The 18,076-nt window shown below is 38.2% G+C and overlaps 1 protein-coding gene across 2 annotated transcripts; it reads left to right on the top strand.

Annotated features, from left to right (window-relative positions):
- The first annotated feature begins 2,407 nt into the window (after positions 1-2,407).
- On the top strand, positions 2,408-16,128 carry IL21 (interleukin 21). 2 transcript variants are annotated; one of them, XM_005899734.1, is made up of 6 exons: positions 2,408-2,575; positions 2,684-2,719; positions 7,357-7,512; positions 9,369-9,446; positions 9,537-9,553; positions 16,101-16,128. In XM_005899734.1, exons 1-6 carry the CDS (start codon positions 2,408-2,410, stop codon positions 16,126-16,128), a joined length of 483 nt encoding a protein of 160 aa, XP_005899796.1. The 2 variants fall into 2 exon arrangements, with proteins under 2 accessions (XP_005899796.1, XP_005899797.1); XM_005899735.2 differs by lacking the exon at positions 16,101-16,128 and having other exon boundaries at positions 9,537-9,560.
- Positions 16,129-18,076: the final 1,948 nt, after the last annotated feature.

Genomic DNA, 18,076 nt, shown 5'->3' with positions numbered 1-18,076 from the left:
AAGGGGCTGAAATCATGGTGTTGGCCGCATTCCTTCTGGAGGTTCTAGGGAACAACCTGCTGTTTGTCTTTCCCAGCTTCAGGAGGTCTTTGGCTTCAAGCCCCATATCACTCTGACCTCTGCTTCTGTCATCACATTTTCCTTGACTCTGACCCACCCCCTCCAAACCCACCACTTCCTCTTATAAGGACCCTTGTGATTACGTTAGGTCACATGGATAATCCAGGAGAATCTTCCTCCCAAGATCCTTAATTTAATCACACATGTAAAGTCCCTTTGATTACCTTGATGGTAACATATGCACAGGTTCCAGGGATTAGGATGTGGACATCTTAGGGTGCCCTTATTCAGCCTACCATACCAGCAGTGATATTCAAAATGCTCAACAACTGAAATGCTACTTAAAGCGGGGGATCTGACTCTCAGAAAGGTCTTAGGTCTTGATGTTAGAGTGGGACCATGCAGATTCTGGTATGCTGGCTGATGGACTGTGGAGGGCCAGGAGGTCTAGCATGATGGCGAGGCACTCCAGAGTTGGGACAAGTGATTCTAAGCAGCACTAAAAACTTCAAAACTTTTTTATGGCAAATACAGCCACACCCATGCGTTTTTGCTGATCTACCTGTGCTCTTCCTTCCATGGATCAGCTTAGCTTCTCTAGGCTTTTATAAATTTTCCTCTCTACCCTCATCCATAATCAGCACACATATCTTCTGAGATTTTATTGTGTGATGTACTTGGCCCTTTTCCCCCTGAAATGTCTAGTTAAGCCTCATTACAATCCTATACTTAGATTCTATACTTATCTTCCTTTTGCAATAATATATCCAGGGTCATACGTACAACAATTAATATGTAACTCATTGTTAGGGCCTGGATCTGAATTCAAGCACTTTGCTTTAGAAATTGGGCTCTTAACCACTGTGGTTAGTATCTTCAAGGAGACTCATGTCTCTTTAACAGATAAAGAAAGCATGAACAAAGCTGATGCAGGCAATGTTGAGATGCAAAGTGGCAACCCCAAGTCCAAATGCTGTTCGTGGGTTAATACATCAACCCTACCCTGTAGAATTTAATGATTATAGGAAGGACTTTTTGATCACATGGTAAGATTTTTATTACTCTGTAGGACCAAACCTGAATATTCTTGAATAGATATTCTATAGTATAAAGATTAAAAACAACCTTCAAAGCAAGTCCAAATTCCAATTTATCTTAGCCACATAACATTTTAGAAAAAAGTATAGCTGTAAGCATGTGATGAAATAGATGAACAAATAAATGGATAAAAAAATCCACAGCCAAGAGTTTTATTGTAAGACCCAATTGACTGTGCTACAATACTACTTCCATGATTCTATAATATCATATTCAGCTTTCCCAAATGAGTAAAAAGTAGCAGGGACAGGAGAAGCTGCAGAGAGGAGGATGACAGAACCACTTGTGGACTTTAAGCCTTTCATTAATCTCTACCTGATCATAGTTAGAAATGTACTGTTCATACCCAGAGAAAATGATACCTAACAGAAATAAGTAACACTACTCAAAGAAAAAAAGAGTCGCAGATATTTTTGGATTTTGCTGTTTGAAATAAAATTTTGGTTGGAGAGGAATGAGTATTAGCTTTTTCATTCACTTAATTGTTGCATTATTTTTTAATGAAGGTAGAATGAGGTCTTGATTGGGGATGGAATAATATGTATAAATCAGATGGTTAAGTAGAGTGTTAGAGGCTGAAATTAATGTTACTTAAAGATGCTTGGGAGCAGAGCTGGAAGCAACTTCTACTTTAAACCATTTAACCTGATTAAGAAACTAAAATATTCTTGCTAATTTGGAAAATACACTTGATGTTTAAAATTTCCTAAAAGGTAGCTGTCCTCCTACCTTTATGATGGATTATTGGATGATCTCAGTCAAAAAGCCTAGTTATTACCATAAGAAAAAGTCCTGCAAGAAAGCACATGTTGCCACTTTACTCATTATTGAAGTGCCCTTATGACTGTCAGAGAAAACAGGTAAGATGCTAGGGGAGGCAGAGAGAGAGATCAAAGTGTTTTGTTTACTTCTTTGAAATCTTGTAGTACTGACTATTTACTGTGCATACTTCTTGATTCATGCTGAAAATTGGAATTCACCCGTGTCTCTCTTTTTCCTGTCTAAGATGCAGATTGGGCACATTTTGTTAACTCCATCAATCCCTGCCCCCACGCATTAGCGCATGCACACGTATACCTAGCCAGTGGAAAAGAAAAAAGAGTTACTCACATTCATCCATTTTACAAAGATTTCCAGGCTGCAATGGGAGGGCTTTACCTCTCCCTGAAGGATGAATAAATAGGTAGCTTTTCTGACAACCTGTTCACAAACTGAAAACTGAGACCAAGGTCTTGCTCTACTGGCACTTATGAGATCCACTCCTGGCAACATGGAGAGAATAGTCATTTGCCTGATGGTCATCTTCTCTGGGACAGTGGCCCATAAGTCAAGCTTCCAAGGGCAAGATCGCCTCTTTATTAGACTGCGTCAACTTATAGACATTGTTGATCAGCTGAAAAACTATGTGAATGACTTGGTAAGGCCATAGTGGGCACAACAAAATTCAAATAATATTCTTCAGTTACTATAAAAGGAGCTTTTTGACTTATAAAAATAACTCAGAACTAATTTTCTTTTGCTCTAGGATCCTGAATTTCTGCCAGCTCCAGAAGATGTAAAGGTAAGACCAGTTGAATTTGTTTGTGAAAATGCATTTGATAAAAGTTTTTAAATCCAATTAAGGAAGCCATTAACATGATTATTTAGCAATAGACTTAATATCAATGAATTTTGTGGTTTAATAATTAGTTATTTAATAAATACATTTACTATATAGTTATTTCTAATTTGCCCAAATATTCTTTGATTTACTAACAAGCCAACCTATAAAACACTACATACCTTATATGATATATTTTTATCTTCAAGTATGTCTAAGAGTATTCCCAAGTAGTACTGTTGAGACAGAAAAACAAAACTAGAAAATAAATCTATATACTATGATCATTTTCTGAACAATGACCAAGTAATTACATTTTGAGAGTCTGTGCATAAAAGTTCTTGAGCCTTCTTTGTAAATCTATGAAACATAGACACAAATCATAGAAGCAGGATTCAGTTTTTGATAATTAGAAAGGAAGGGAGAAAGAAAGAAAGAAAGGGAGAAAGGAAGGAAGGGTAAAAGGGAGAGAGAGAAAGAAGGAATAAAAAGAGAAGGAAGGAAAGAAAGAAAGAGTAGATTACAGAACAGCATGGAGGAACACTGGTGTGGAAATCAAGGCTATTCTTTAGAATGAAATTCCCATATACCTTGGCCTGAATGGGTCTTGTCTTCGGCCTTTGGTGAGGTCTTTTGAAAGGACAATTTTCAACAACTCATCCCGTTCTCTTAAGCCATTTAAATCCATGAGGTCCCAGGAAGAAGAGGCGTAGCATGTAGTCCAAGAGTACTGTGTGCTGATCTTTCCCTTGGTAACTTCTATCTAGTCTTAATGTTTGGTATCCTGAGGATATAAACGCATTTGGGGGACACAGTTTCACTGTCACAGAGCTTTAACTGCATAAATTAGAATAACTATAAAAGTACTACCAGTAATTAGGACACTACAAAGGGGAGACTTATGAAGATACATTGCAAAGAAAACAATTATCGTAAATGACTGTGTAAAAGTTTAGAAAGTGAATGAGTCACAACTATTGCTTTTCTCTAAAATTCACTCTCTGTCTCTGAACCTAACCACTCTCATTTACTAAGTCCTTTTCTAATAAGGAGCATCTAAAATGAAAGTAGCACATTCAGCTTATTGGAAAGACTTCTTCAAAAAGACTGTTTGTTAATGTCCTAGTTATCCAAACACGTATTTTGCAGCATCTCATGTCCTTTGTCTAACTGCTGTGGTTAGAGTCCTTTCTGGAGTTGCTTAGCTGCAGTCTGTGACTTGCAAAATAAAGATATCCCATTTTCTAACTTGAGTTGATCCAGTGGGTACTCTCTTTATATGCTTTGTTAAAGCAGATGTTTTTTATCTTATATCATAATGACAGGATTTTGTCTCAGTGACATTGTATCTATCTAATAATCAGATCAAGCAATGCTACTATGATACAAGTGAATAATGGTATAACTAAGATTTTTAAGCCATGCTGGCAGGCAAACCCAGGAGAGAAGAAAATAGATCAAGGTCATAGTAGCATTATATCAAGTTTTTTAGGACTTGCATCAAAGCAGAGTCTATATGAGATTTTAAAAGATTAAAAAGTTCAATGAAAATAAATTCATTAAAATGTTGCATATAAATGTTGACAGTGATTATCTAAGGTTGCTAAGGCCTCACCAGGTATCTTTCTTTCTCTTTCTAATTATATAACCAGTGGTGCTCATCTGGTGGTGACTTTGCCCTCTGAGAACATTTGGCATTATCTGGAAAACTTTCTGGTTGCCACAGTTGTGTGTGTGGAGGTTTCTATTGGCATCTAGTAGGTAGAGGCCAGGGATGCTACTAAACATTCTAGAATGCACAGGACAGCCCTAACAACAAAGAATTATCCATCCCTAAATGTCAACAGTGCTACTACTGAAAAACCCTGATAGAAACCTAGCTTGTAAGCGGGACAAAGGTAATTTTACCCCATTGGCAAAACTTCCTAGTGTGAATGGCCAGGGCTTTCTTTGGAAAAAAACTACACAGGTCAAAAGGAAACTGTAAGGAGGCAAGTATTTTCAAATACTCAATTGCAATCAGCAAAGCCAAGTGCACCTACTTGCAAAAGCAGCACTTGACTGTTCTCTGGCTAAAGAGTGGTTACTCTCGCTTTTCATTTCCTTACTGCTTCCTCTATTCTGCAAAACTAATGCTTCCAGGTGTTAAAGGATGAGGGAAGCAAAGCCTTGCCCTCTGAGTCTGCAAGGCACAGCAAAGGAAAGCAGTGGCTCTGCTCCCAGATGGTGGTGCTGCACATGAACTCAGGGTCATCCTGATTGACAGGGCACCTGCAGCAGCTTGAATCAAGATTAACCTCTCTACTCCCTGCCTCAATGCATCCTTAAAGCAGTTAGCAGGGCAGCTTCTCTGCTTCTTTTCCTGTTTGAGGCTGCCTTTGGTGTGCATCTGAAGCCGAATCCAGCAGCTGTTTGTCCTGGACCACAGATTGCCAGGGACAGCTGTGCTGCTTGCAGAAAGCACAAAGCAAAATTCCACTGTGTACTGACACAGGTGAGCAAGGAAGCGCGGTAGAGAGAGCACAGCTGCATCAGTAGGAGCATCGGCGTCCAGATGCCATTCAGAGGCATTCAGAAAGGCTTTCTCAGGTGCAAAATCTTTGCTCACTTGTCTTGACCACTCTTGGCAATACTGTCTTGAGGGAGTTCATTTCGTAGGCCCCTACACTTCTTTGGAACCTAATTTTCTTTCAACATACACATGTTAATGTTAACTCAGCAAAATGGGCCTCTGTGAGAAATGCTGGTTTCTCAGATCATCACGGATGAAGCAGTTAGTGTTTTCAGTTTCAGCTGGAAAATTTACCTCTTTAAATATGAATATTATTTTTTTCCAGTAAGTTAAGCCGGTTGTGGTCAAAAAGAAGAGAAAAGAAAAAACTTCAACAAACATGAACATGTGGTTTTCAAGGAAAAAAAAGTGCTATAATTAACATTTATAAATAGTTTCTATTAAATAAGCATTTTGGCAAACATATGTAAAGGACATTATTTCACCCTTATGACAGGCAAGCAGCTCTGATATAAGGAAACCAGATAAGCTGGTTTTCGGCTTGTGGCTACGTATGCAAAGCAAATCTGACGGGGTTGTGTCTTAAAGGTGCATGATATTAACCAACATTCATATTGGGTAAGCATACAGGCTGGAAAATGCAAAGCAGGCCAGATGCTATTTTCAGCTGATTGTCCATGGGAAGATTCAGGTAATATTGTTGTATATATGATGGGCCTTGTAGGAACTGAGAGAAGTTGCAGCTTCTGGATACATGGCAGTAGCTTCATGCACATTGGTGAAATGAAGATATAGCAACTTTGTTGGGGGTGGGGGAGACCAGCATCATATACAGACATTTGCTGAAAGAAAAAATTAACCTGAATACAAGTTCTCAGATCAGTGTGAAAATGATTCCACCAAGTCAGTATACATTGTGTTCTTCCAGTAAATTCCACTTCACTTTCAGTTCAATTTCTAAGATTCTGATTTATTCACTAGCCACTGGTTATTTGACTAAACCAAGAATCAACTTTTTGATCCATGATCTGCCCAATTCCCCATGGTCTGAGACATTATTCTTACTTTATAAGGGACAGTCTTCCCTCCCTTGTGGGTGTGGGGGTGGAGAGGGCACATCTCAAATTCTATTTCTCAACCACTTGATTCAGGCAGATCCCACCGTGACTGACTTGAAAGTGTGAATGGGATTTTAGAAAAGTCACACATGGTCTACGGCAGGTGGACTCTATCTTAGATGTGGAATGTACCATCTGAGGTAGGCACCCACTTCATTTCCCCAAAGGAGGGGTTTTAAACTCACTTAATTAATTTGTCCACTCTGCAAATATTTGTTGAGCATTCACTAGCATTCACTATGCCAGGCATTGTACAGGAAAGGTGTTGTTCAAGACATATATGTCACTATTAGAAACTCCTATGTACATTGAAGACAGACAAATGAAACAATTTTTAATCAGACTACCATAGCATAGGGGCTTCCCTGGTGGCTCAGATGGTAAAGAATTTGTCTGTAATGCAGGAGACCCAGGTTTGATTCCTGAGTTGGGAAGATCCCCTAGAGAAGGAAATGGCAACCACTCCAGTATTCTTGCCTGGAGAATTCCACGGACAGAGGAGCCTGGTGGGCTACAGTCCATGGGGTCACAAAGAGTCAGACATGACTGAATGACTAACACACCATAGCATAATTCACCCAAAGCTGCCACAAGCCATAATGTAACTCTTAGAGTGTCACAATTTTTAAAGTGTGTTCTACAACCAAACTAACCCTCCCAGAAACACCAAGAGTTCTGCCCAATACTCAAACCTCAAAATGACATTAGGAAGATAGAACTGTGGCAAAGTGAGGCTCCATCTTCTTGTCTGTGAGACAGGGAAGCGTCCTCTCGCCCCTAACATGGGGGAATTTCACATGATAAGAGTCTCCTCTTCAGCCCATAGATTAAGTAGGACAAGAATCATTCCTCATTTGTCTGCTGAAATGAATGTGATCCAAGGCACTGCAGGAAAAAAGGATTGGGAAGGTAATTTTTACTTTCTGAATTACTTTCATTAACCTGCACACAAATAATTTCTCTTTCAGAGACACTGTGAGCGGTCAGCTTTTTCATGTTTTCAGAAGGTTCAACTAAAGTCAGCAAATAATGGAGACAACGAAAAGATAATCAACATATTAACTAAACAGCTGAAGAGGAAACTACCTGCCACAAATGCAGGGAGAAGACAGAAACATGAAGTAGTAAGATGTCGTTTGTCATCTATCTTATTTGTACTTATTAACTATATCTATTACTTTACACAATTTCACACACACACACACACACACACACACACACACACGCACACACGCAGCCAGAGCCTCCAGTGCCTTCCTTCCAGTTACATGTTACACCTTATCATATAGAGTGTTTTGAGAAGTGAAATCACCTCTTTTTAGTCCACAGACCTGAAAGTACTAACAGCCAATTAGAACTTGCTCATGGTCTCTGGTAGCTGAAATAAGTTAATATAGCTTTCTGAGGTGAGGAAGTCATTAGGCAGAGGATCCAATTGTGACTTAAGAATTAAAATATATTCTCCTCTCATTATATGATCACATATAACTTGCAATTTTATTAATAAGAGCTAGACCCTAGCTTTCCTACAAGAAAAGAGAGAGCCTTCAAGACACCAGGATAAATCTCAATCTCTGCCTTCCTCTTTTAAAGAATATTACCATCCTATATAATTGCAGAGTCAGTGCTACATTTAAAGTGATAGACCCCATTATTTGGTTAGGGAATTTCAATATTCCCTACTTTTTGGGGTCCTGAGATCCTTTTGTATATTTCCTCATATGCCAACTCATGAGCAATGCTGATAATCTCATGAGTAATTCAAGCACTAATCAAAACCAGTGGATGAACACACAAGATAAATTACTAGAATTTTTTTTCTCTCCCTCTTCTAGGGGATTGCACGTGTGAGCAAATGAACTCTTAATTACAATATCAAAATGATTTTTATTTCCTTTGATTGCTTGGCAAGGTTAGAATGTGAAAAGTATCTCTCCAAAACTTTTCTCAGGAAGACAAGCACTGAGCCTGTCTCTGAAACAAATATCAAAGAAACAAAACGGTAGTACTGGCACTGAACTTAGAGCTACCCAGTGAAGCACCTTCATCTGAATGATGGGAAAGCGAGACCAAGGACGTTAAGTGACTTGTCCCAAGCCCCACACATACTAAGGGCCAGAATGAGAATTAGAACTTAAATCTCTTATCTTTCAAATATCTCATACCACAACATCAAACTGGCATTAGAGATGCTCAATGGCAAGCAATGGTCTGGTGTCTGGTATTCCAAAAGGAATAGGATAAAAAACATAAAAAAGATGTTTTTTAAAAAGAAATATAAGTGGGCAATACACATATAAAGGATTGTTTAATCTCCTCATGAACAAATAAATGCAAGTTAAGAAAAGAAATCCTATTTTTTTCCAATTAAAAAATTTTAACAATGCCCAATAATGGTAAGAATATTCTATATGAATAGAGATAAAATAGTTTAATAATGTACTTTAAAAGCCTTAAAATATTTTATCCTTTTAACTTAATTTATTAATTCTACTTTTAGTAGTTTATTAAATAAAATAAAGTATATGAAAAATTACTCAGAGATGTTCACTGCAGCACTGTATACAATAGTGAAAAGTTAGGAGTAATTTATGTGTCCAAAAATAGTAACACTTCAATTTATGTATGAATACAAAGCAACCATTATGGGGTATATTTTTGAAGAATATTTAATATGTAGAAAATGCTTGTGATATGTTAAGTGTAAAAAAGGCAAATTAATAACCAGTGTAAACATAAATGTGAAGAAAAAAATTACCGGGAGGACACATATCAAAATATTGCAGTTATTATCTCTGAGATTAGGATGTCAAGTGATTTTTCTCACTGTTATTTTCTGAACTATTTCATGCATTTCTCAAATTTTTTTCAGTGAACATGATTTGTATCTCTAATTGGAAAACATAAAATTTGAATGAACATTTTATTTATATAGGAAAAACGTTTTAGAGAAAATTATTATTCTTTCATTGATTTCTAGACATGTCCTTCTTGTGATTCTTATGAGAAAAAACCACCCAAGGAATACCTAGAAAGACTGAAATCACTCATCCAAAAGGTATATAACAAATTACATTTGATTTTCTATTTCATCCTTACCCAGATGGCGTCTTAAGTTGAGGTTACTCATGATATTCTATTTTCACAGATGATTCATCAGCATCTGTCCTAGAACACATGGGATATGAAGGTTCCTGAAGATCTCACTTGAAGCCAGACACTATATTGCATACTTTAACACAGCCATGAAACTCACTTCTTGGTATTCCAAGTGGACAAGTACAATGTATAAGTGATGGGGGGAACACTCAGATGTGTGTTCAAGGTCAGGATTATTTCTCCAAAATCACTATGCAGTACTTCGGTTTGATCTACATGCTCTGTTTAGTCAACTTGAAAAAATTTTCTACTCAATTTGAGTCTGATTTCTTATGTTATAGATTTCTATGGCTTCTAAAGTTTTTACTTTATCTTACTGCTCACCTATGACACTTCTTGGAGAAGCTTAAAAATTTTAACCAAAAATTCAGTTTGGGAATTTGTTGATCTTATATTAACCTTGATCTTGATTGCAAAAATAATGAGGTTTCTGATGATCAGAACTTAAAAGGTGTAATACCTTAACTCAATCTGAAAAATACAGAAGCATAGGGTGAAAATAAAAGTTGAAGCCTTTGTACTTTTAAGTGTTTAAAATCGATATCTGACTGTTTAAAATAGATATCTGAAGAGGTTTTTTTTTTTTTTAAATCTCAGAATGTCTAACATATAAATATATGATTTATTTATGTACTTGGGGGATAGCTTTACCCGATGGCTCCCAAAGTTTTGACTTCTTCATTGGAATCTGTCAAAAATATTTTAATACTATACATATGAATGTATTTACGGGATAGACTCTTCTGGACTTTTTCCCTCTAAATGAGTATAATAGTACCTTCCCCAACTCAAGTCCCTTTATAAGTTAACATTCTAAGCCTTTGGAAATGGCAATTAAAATCGGACATACGTTAGATGGTCTTCTGGAACTAAACAGAATTTTAAAAAATCTTGTAGCTCACTTCTTAAATTGTTATAAAGACTATATGGGAGTGAGCTTATAATACCAAATGTTTGTTTCCTTCTTCCTTTCTTTCTGCTTTTTAAACAGACAGACATTTTGTGTTTGTATGCTCTGCATAAGGCAAATTCAGTCACCTATACAAAGTTGAGATCAGAAGACAAATCAGGAGTCCAGGACTCCTAGTAGAAAACAGACTTTTGCATAAGCATTCCAATCTTTACTATCAGTCATGGGTAGTGAAAACAAGCAACCTGCTCTAACTGCCATTTCATATCAAGTCCAACAGTTTATTTAAATATAAAGTTAAAAACGCTAGAAAAATTTTCACTAGAATGTTATAAGCTATTTGAAAATCTCTTATTGTTAAAGTAGCTGTGAGTGTGCAAGAGGACATTGTATGGAAAATGCTTTACACTCTTAAGAAGAAAATGATCTACTTAAAAATATTTTTTGGACAAGTATAGATAATTTATGGTTCTAAAATGTATGTTAGGAATCCGTATTTCATCAACTCTCAAAGAGATGTGTGATCATCAGAAACAGGGTGTTCTGTTTTACATTTTTAAAATGTTATTACAAAGAAATCATATGCATTGTGATCATAATACGCATGTAAAGCCTGCCTCAGCATCAGGCCAGGTTGTTGGGAAACAGTGGAAAGTGTTAGCATGAATTTGACTTGGGAAAGATGGAGTCCTTATTTCTAATTTCTGGCTTTATAGTTGTTGGTTTCTTTGACACTGTGATTTTATATTTAAAACAATGTATTTATTTTGGTGTGTTTACTGTTAAAAATCTCTGCTTCAATCCTTTTGACCAGAAATTCTACCTTAAAAGCAAAAATAATTTAATGGGGCGAGTTTTAAACTGAGTTTAAAGATTCAGGTAAAGATCCTGGCAACATCCCAAGGAAAGCAGTGCATCAGAATATACAAGATGAAGAAGTGAGACTCAAACTGCTCCATCTTCACTACTCTGTGTCCAAGACCAGCCCTCCAAAAGGATCTGGGGCTGACCTGTCACAATTGCTGTTCACCTATGGATGGTGGTACAGGAGACCTGAAATCTCACTGAATATGAAGTTATGGTCACTTGCTTAAATTGTTTTGGTTCCCATCTCTTTATCTGTACAATGAGGGTGTTGGACTTAGTCTCTAAGGAATATTCTATCTTTTTTGAGCTTTATATGTCTATGAGTCTCTAAAGTTCTGGATACTCTCACAGGAACATCTGACCACAACTCTGAGTAAAACTTTCTACTGAACCGATCATTTGTTCAACATTATTTCAACAGCGTTTTTAGCAACACTTGCTGTAGGAACAAGGGATATGTTTCAAAAAAAAAAAAAACCGGGAAAGAAGGAAAAAAGAAGGGAGAAAGAAAGAAGGCAGGAAGAAAAAAGAAAGGTTTCTCTAGGTCATGGGGGTTCAGGGAAAATTAATCATGACTTTTACTATTTTAGCTGAAAGTGTCTTCTTTGGACACATAAAATTATAGCATTATTATTCTATATTATTGCTCTGTTGTATTATTACATTTGCATCTGAAAATTTAGCTTTAATATGAATTATGTACTTTATAATTTAATGATTATTTATTATATATTTGGTTTTAAATGTTTATGTTCATGGCTTCTTATTTAAGACCTGGTCATATTAAATACTACCCAGTCAGTACAACTGTCTTTTGTGATTCCCTGGAAACCTGTAATTTAAGTTTCAGTAGAAAATAAAAGATGATCCTTAGTTTCTGAGAGCATGACGTTTTTACACGTATGTAATAAAGACAATCTTTTCTCCTTACATACTTTCACTGAAATAGGACTTTCTACTTCCTGTCCCTACTTCAGGGACACCACTTCCTGTGCAGCTCTCCAAGAGCAATTGAAGATATCCTTCCTAACGCCTATTGCACGCATATTCTTGCACAAAACACATTTCTCCTTTGAAGTTTGTCCCATCTAGCTTTACTGTCCCCTTACTTTTTATTGATGATTGTCAACTCCTGAACACTCCTCCATGTTCACCGAGGACTCAGGCATGTTCTGTTCCTGAATCAAATTTATTCCATCACCCGGGGTGACTTCAGTGACCATAAGGAGGATTCCACCAACACTATAGCTTCCCAGAAACTTGAGTACCTCAGTTTCAAACACGGGCATCTTTTACTCTATCATCAGATCATTCCCATGGCCAGGTACCAGACTATATAGCACTTGGAACCAGTCTCTGTCTGAAATCTTTATATATAAAACTCCATCACCTACTAGTCTCTTTGCTTTCAAACTGCCCTTCTTCTACTAATGTGTCCTGAGACTTAACATGATAGCCAGGCCTTCACCCTATTGATTCTCTCAGTTTATTTGTTCCCCTCTTTTCCCACTGAACCTGGGTCCCTGTCAAACCCTTGAACTTCAGACCTAGCAGCACACACGATCTCATTCTTCTCAAGGACCTGCCTACAAACTCCCTACCTAGATGTCTGTCTTGCTTCCCTAATCCAGCTTCAGACAGTGGCTCTGGCCCCTTACCTTTGGAGACCCTCATAAACTCCCCTATTTGGCTTACTGAAGTCACTTCTCCACTTCACTTTCAGCTCGAAACATTCACCTGCTTTCAGCGTCTACCTCCATCTACTCTGTGGGCATGGCCTCACCTCATGTGGAAAAGGGAGGTTTGGGTATTCATGTAAAGTCAAGCTCACTCAAAGAGTAGTCTACACATGTGTCTAGAAATCTCATCTCCTATCCATTTCAAACCAGTATCATCTGATTTCTACCCAAACCACACATTACCAGTGTATCATTAAAACTGTCCTTTCTCTGCTCAACAATGACCTCCAAATTACCCAGCTCACAGATGTGTCTAAATCCTTATTTTATCTGATCTCATTGTGGGCTTTACTTCCTTTGATTACTTTCTCCTTTCCCTCTTTGACTGTGGAGGCTGCTCGTCACCCTCCTGCTTGTTTGCCTCTCTGACCATATTCTCAGTGTCAGTTGTTGGATTGCTTTCCTGTGGCTCTGCTTGGAAGATGATGTTCGTGAGGATTCTATCCCTGGGCACCTTTTCACTATAAATCTTTTCCTTCAACAGTCAAATAAGTTCCTACCGTTTTTAGTTCAGTTCAGTCACTCAGTCATGTCTGACTCTTTGCAACCCCATAAACCGCAGCACACCAGGCCTCTGTCCATCACCAACTCCCAGAGTCCACCCAAACCCATGTCCATCGAGTTGATGGACATCCAACCATCTCATCCTCTGTCGTCCCCTTTTCATCCTGACCCCAATCCCTCCCAGTATCAGAGTCTTTTCAAATGAGTCAGCTCTTCAGATCAGGTGGCCAAAGTATTGGAGTTTCAGCCTCAACATGAGTCCTTCCAATAAATACCCAGGACTGATCTCCTTTAGAATGGACTGGTTGGATCTCCTTGCAGTCCAAGGGACTCTCAAGAGTCTTCTCCAACATCACAGTTCAAAAGCATCAATTCTTTGGTGCTCAGCTTTCTTTATAGTCCAACTCTCATATCCATACATGATGACTGGAAAAACAATAGCCTTGGCTAGACGGACCTTTGTTGGCAAAGTAATGTCTCTGCTTTTTAATATGCTGTCTAGGTTGTTCATAACTTGCCTTCCAAGGAGTAAGCGTCTTTTAATTTCATGGCTGCAATCACCATCTGCAGTGATTTTGGAGCCCAGAAAAATAAAGTCTGACACTGTTTCCACTGTTTCCCCATCCATCTGCCATGAAGTGATGGGACCAGATGCCATGATCCTAGTTTTCTGAATGTTGAGCTTTAAGCCAACTTCTTCACTCTCTTCTTTCACTTTCATCAAGAGGCTCTTTAGTTCTTCTTCACTTTCTGCCATAAGGGTGGTGTCATCTGCATATCTGAGGTTATTGATATTTCTCCCAGCAATCTTGATTCCAGCTTGTGCTTCCTCTAGCCCAGCGTTTCTCATGATGTACTCTGCATATAAGTTAAATAAGCAGGGTGACAATATACAGCCTTGACGTACTCCTTTTCCTATTTGGAACCAGTCTGTTGTTCCATGTCCAGTTCTAACTGTTGCTTCCTGACCTGCATACAAATTTCTCAAGAGGCAGGTCAGGTGGTCTGGTATTCCCATCTCTTGAAGAATTTTCCACAGTTTATTGTGATCCACACAGTCAAAGGCTTTGGCATAGTCAATAAAGCAGAAATAGATGTTTTTCTGGAACTCTCTTGCTTTTTCCATGATCCAGCGGATGTTGGCAATTTGATCTCTTGTTCCTCTGCCTTTTCTAAAACCAGCTTGAACATCAGGAAGTTCACGGTTCACGTATTGTTGAAGCCTGGCTTGGAGAATTTTAAGCATTACTTAACTAGCATGTGAGATGATGTAATTGTGCAGTAGTTTGATCATTCTTTGGCATTGTCTTTCTTTGGAACTGGAATGAAAACTGACCTTTTCCAGTCCTGTGGCCACTGCTGAGTTTTCCATATTTGTTGGCATATTGAGTGCAGCACTTTCACAGCATCATCTTTTAGGATTTGAAATAGCTCAACTGGAATTCCATCACCTCCACTAGCTTTGTTCATAGTGATGCTTCCTAAGGCCCACTTGACTTCACATTTCAGGATGTCTGGCTCTAGGTGAGTGATCACACTATTGTGATTATCTGGGTCATGAAGATCTTTTTTGTACAATTCTTCTGTGTATTCTTGCCACCTCTTCTTAATATCTGCTGCTTCTGTTAGGTCCCTACAATTTCTGTCCTTTTTTGAGCCCATCTTTGCATGAAATGTTCCCTTGGTATCTCTAATTTTCTTGAAGAGATCTCTAGTCATTCCCATTTTATTGTTTTCCTCTATTTCTTTGCATTGATTGCTGAGGAAGGCTTTCTTATCTCTCCTTGCTATTCTTTGGAACTCTGCATTCAAATGGGTATATCTTTCCTTTTCTCCTTTGCTTTTCACTTCCTGTCTTTTCACAGCTATTTGTAAGGTCTCCTCAGACAGCCATTTTGCTTTTTTGCATTTCTTTTTCTTGGGATGGTCTTGATTCCTGTCCCCTGTACAATGTCATGAACCTCCATTCATAGTTCATCAGGCACTCTGTCTATCAGATCTAGTCCCTTAAATCTATTTCTCACTTCCACTGTATAGTCATAAGGGATTTGATTTAGGTCATACCTGAATGGTCTAGTGGTTTTCTCCAATTTCTTCAATTTCAGTCTGAATTTGGCAATAAGGACTTCATGGTCCAAGGAATGGGTGAATTTAACTCAGATGACCATTATATCTACTACTGTGGGCAGGAATCCCTTAGAAGAAATGGAGTAGCCATCATAGTCAACAAAAGAGTCAGAAATGCAGTACTTGGATGCGATCTCAAAAACGACAGAATGATCTCTGTTCATTTCCAAGGCAAACCATTCAATATCACAGTAATTCAAGTCTATGCCCCACCAGTAACACCAAAGAAGCTGAAGTTGAACAGTTCTGTGAAGACTTACAAGACCTTCTAGAACCAACACCCAAAAAAGATGTCCTTTTCATCATAGGGGACTGGAATGCAAAAAGTAGGAAGTCAAGAAACACGTGGAGTAACAGGCAAATTTGGCCTTGGAGTACAGAATGAAGAGGGCAAAGGCTAATAGAGTTCTGCCAAGAGAACTCACGGGTCATAGCAAACACCCTCTTCCAACAACACAAGAGAAGACTCTACACATGGAGATCACCAGATGGTCGACACCAAAATCAGATTGATTATATTCATTGCAGCCTGTTGTTTTAGATACCCCTGTATATATCTTTGACCCCTAAATCTACAGATAAAGGCTATTCCTCTCTACAGATTTCCAGGTCCTTATGGGAGACATTCATGTTTATCCTCCAGGCTCTTCACCTTTATCTCACATGCCAAAATTGATCTCATCACTTTCCCCAACTTCCATGACCTTCTTTGTTTTCCAGCTCTCCCTGATCTTTATCATTTCTATTTTTAAAAATTTTCTTTTTTGATTTATTTTTATTGAGGTAACACAGGTTTCTAACATTTTATATTTCATATGTACAGTAATATATTTTGACTTATGCATAACCTGTAGTATGCTCACCACCCAAAATTTAGTTTCCATCTGTCACCATACACTTGATCCCCATTACCCATTTCACCCTCCCCCTCCTGCCTTTTCCATTCCAGTACCACTGCTCTTTCCTCTATACCTATGTTTCTGTTTTTGGTTGGTTTGATTTGATCATTTATTTTGGTTTTGGTTTGCTTCTTTGTCTGTTTATAACATGTCTGAGTGAAATCATATGGTATTTGACTTTCTCTGTCAGACTTACATTACTTAGCATAATACTCTCAAAGTTTATGCAGGTTGCTGGAAAAAAAAAAAGATTCCATCCTTTATAGGCTGAGTAGTATTCCACTGTATACTATATCTTCTTTATCTGTGCTTCTGTTTCATAGGCACTTAGGTTACATCCATATCTTGGCTATTATAAATGATGCTATGATGGCAGTGTTCTCTAATCTTAATTGATGGGAACGCATCTCCCAGCCTCCAAGTCTCTCCCCTTCTCTCTCATACACTGTATCCAATTCACCACTGGGCTTTGCTATTTCTAACTTTTAAGTCCATCCTTCATTTCTATTTCCTCTGCCATTGTCTTAATTCAGGTTCTCAGCAATGGCTGTGATAAATTTTGTTGGGTTTCTAGCTTCTTGTCTCCTCCTCTTTCCAATCTATCTCTGCATGGCCACCAGACTGATGTTTTAGAAAACCTAAGTATGATCAAATTCTCCCATACTTAAAACTTTTCACTGGCTCTCCCTTGTATGGTGGTAGTGGTTTAGTTGCTAAGTTGTGTCCGAATCTTGCAACCCCATGGACTGTAGCCTGCCAGGCTCCTCTGTTCATGGGACGCTCCAGGCAAGAATACTAGAGTGGGTTGCCATTTCCTTCTCCACTCTCTGTATAGCCCATGCAAGGAGCAGGGGATAGAAAATCCTTTATTGTCTGCTCCACTCAGCTCCTACTTTGAACTTCACATTCCAGTCAATCTAATCTATTTCTATTTTCCTGGACATACCACATTTGTTTTATCCCTCTGTGTGTTTTTACTTGCAGTGACCTCTCCTCTATTATGTTTCCACTGTCTCTTTAGCACCCAGAAAACCCCTCAAGGGTCCATCAATATTCAATGTAGTCATCACTTCCTCTAGAAGGATTTCCTTCACCTTATTCTATCTCTGTGACAGTGTTAATCTCTCCCCATTTTCAGAAATTGAGCATACTTTGGTTGTTAGACTTACTGTGGCATATACAAACAATACACGAGTTTATTGATTTATTTGTCTGCTTCCCTTCCCAGAATATAAGCTCTTTGGCACAAGAAAATGCATTTCACTAGCACAATGCCTTATAAATGTTAGATAACCCACAGTAGAAAATAGATGTTTACATAATGGAGTTGAACAAAACACACCCAGCTGGCTCAGTGGTAAAGAATACACCTGCAATGCAGGAGATGTGGGGTTGATTCCTGGGTCACAAAGATCCCTTGTAGAAGGAAATGGCAACCCACTCCAGTATTATTGCCTGGAGAATCCCATGGACAGAGGAGCCT

Source organism: Bos mutus, chromosome 17 (genome assembly GCF_027580195.1).
Source record: "Bos mutus isolate GX-2022 chromosome 17, NWIPB_WYAK_1.1, whole genome shotgun sequence".
NCBI classification, from domain to species: domain Eukaryota; kingdom Metazoa; phylum Chordata; class Mammalia; order Artiodactyla; family Bovidae; genus Bos; species Bos mutus.
This window is presented reverse-complemented; position numbering and strand designations above follow the sequence as displayed.

Coding starts and splice junctions, on each gene's coding strand:
- IL21 (XM_005899734.1), top strand. CDS start 2,408: ATGAGATCCACTCCTGGCAACATGGAGAGAATAGTCATTTGCCTGATG. Junction 2,720..7,356: donor CAGCTCCAGAAGATGTAAAG/GTAAGACCAGTT, acceptor TTTCTCTTTCAG/AGACACTGTGAGCGGTCAGC. Junction 7,513..9,368: donor GAAGACAGAAACATGAAGTA/GTAAGATGTCGT, acceptor ATTGATTTCTAG/ACATGTCCTTCTTGTGATTC.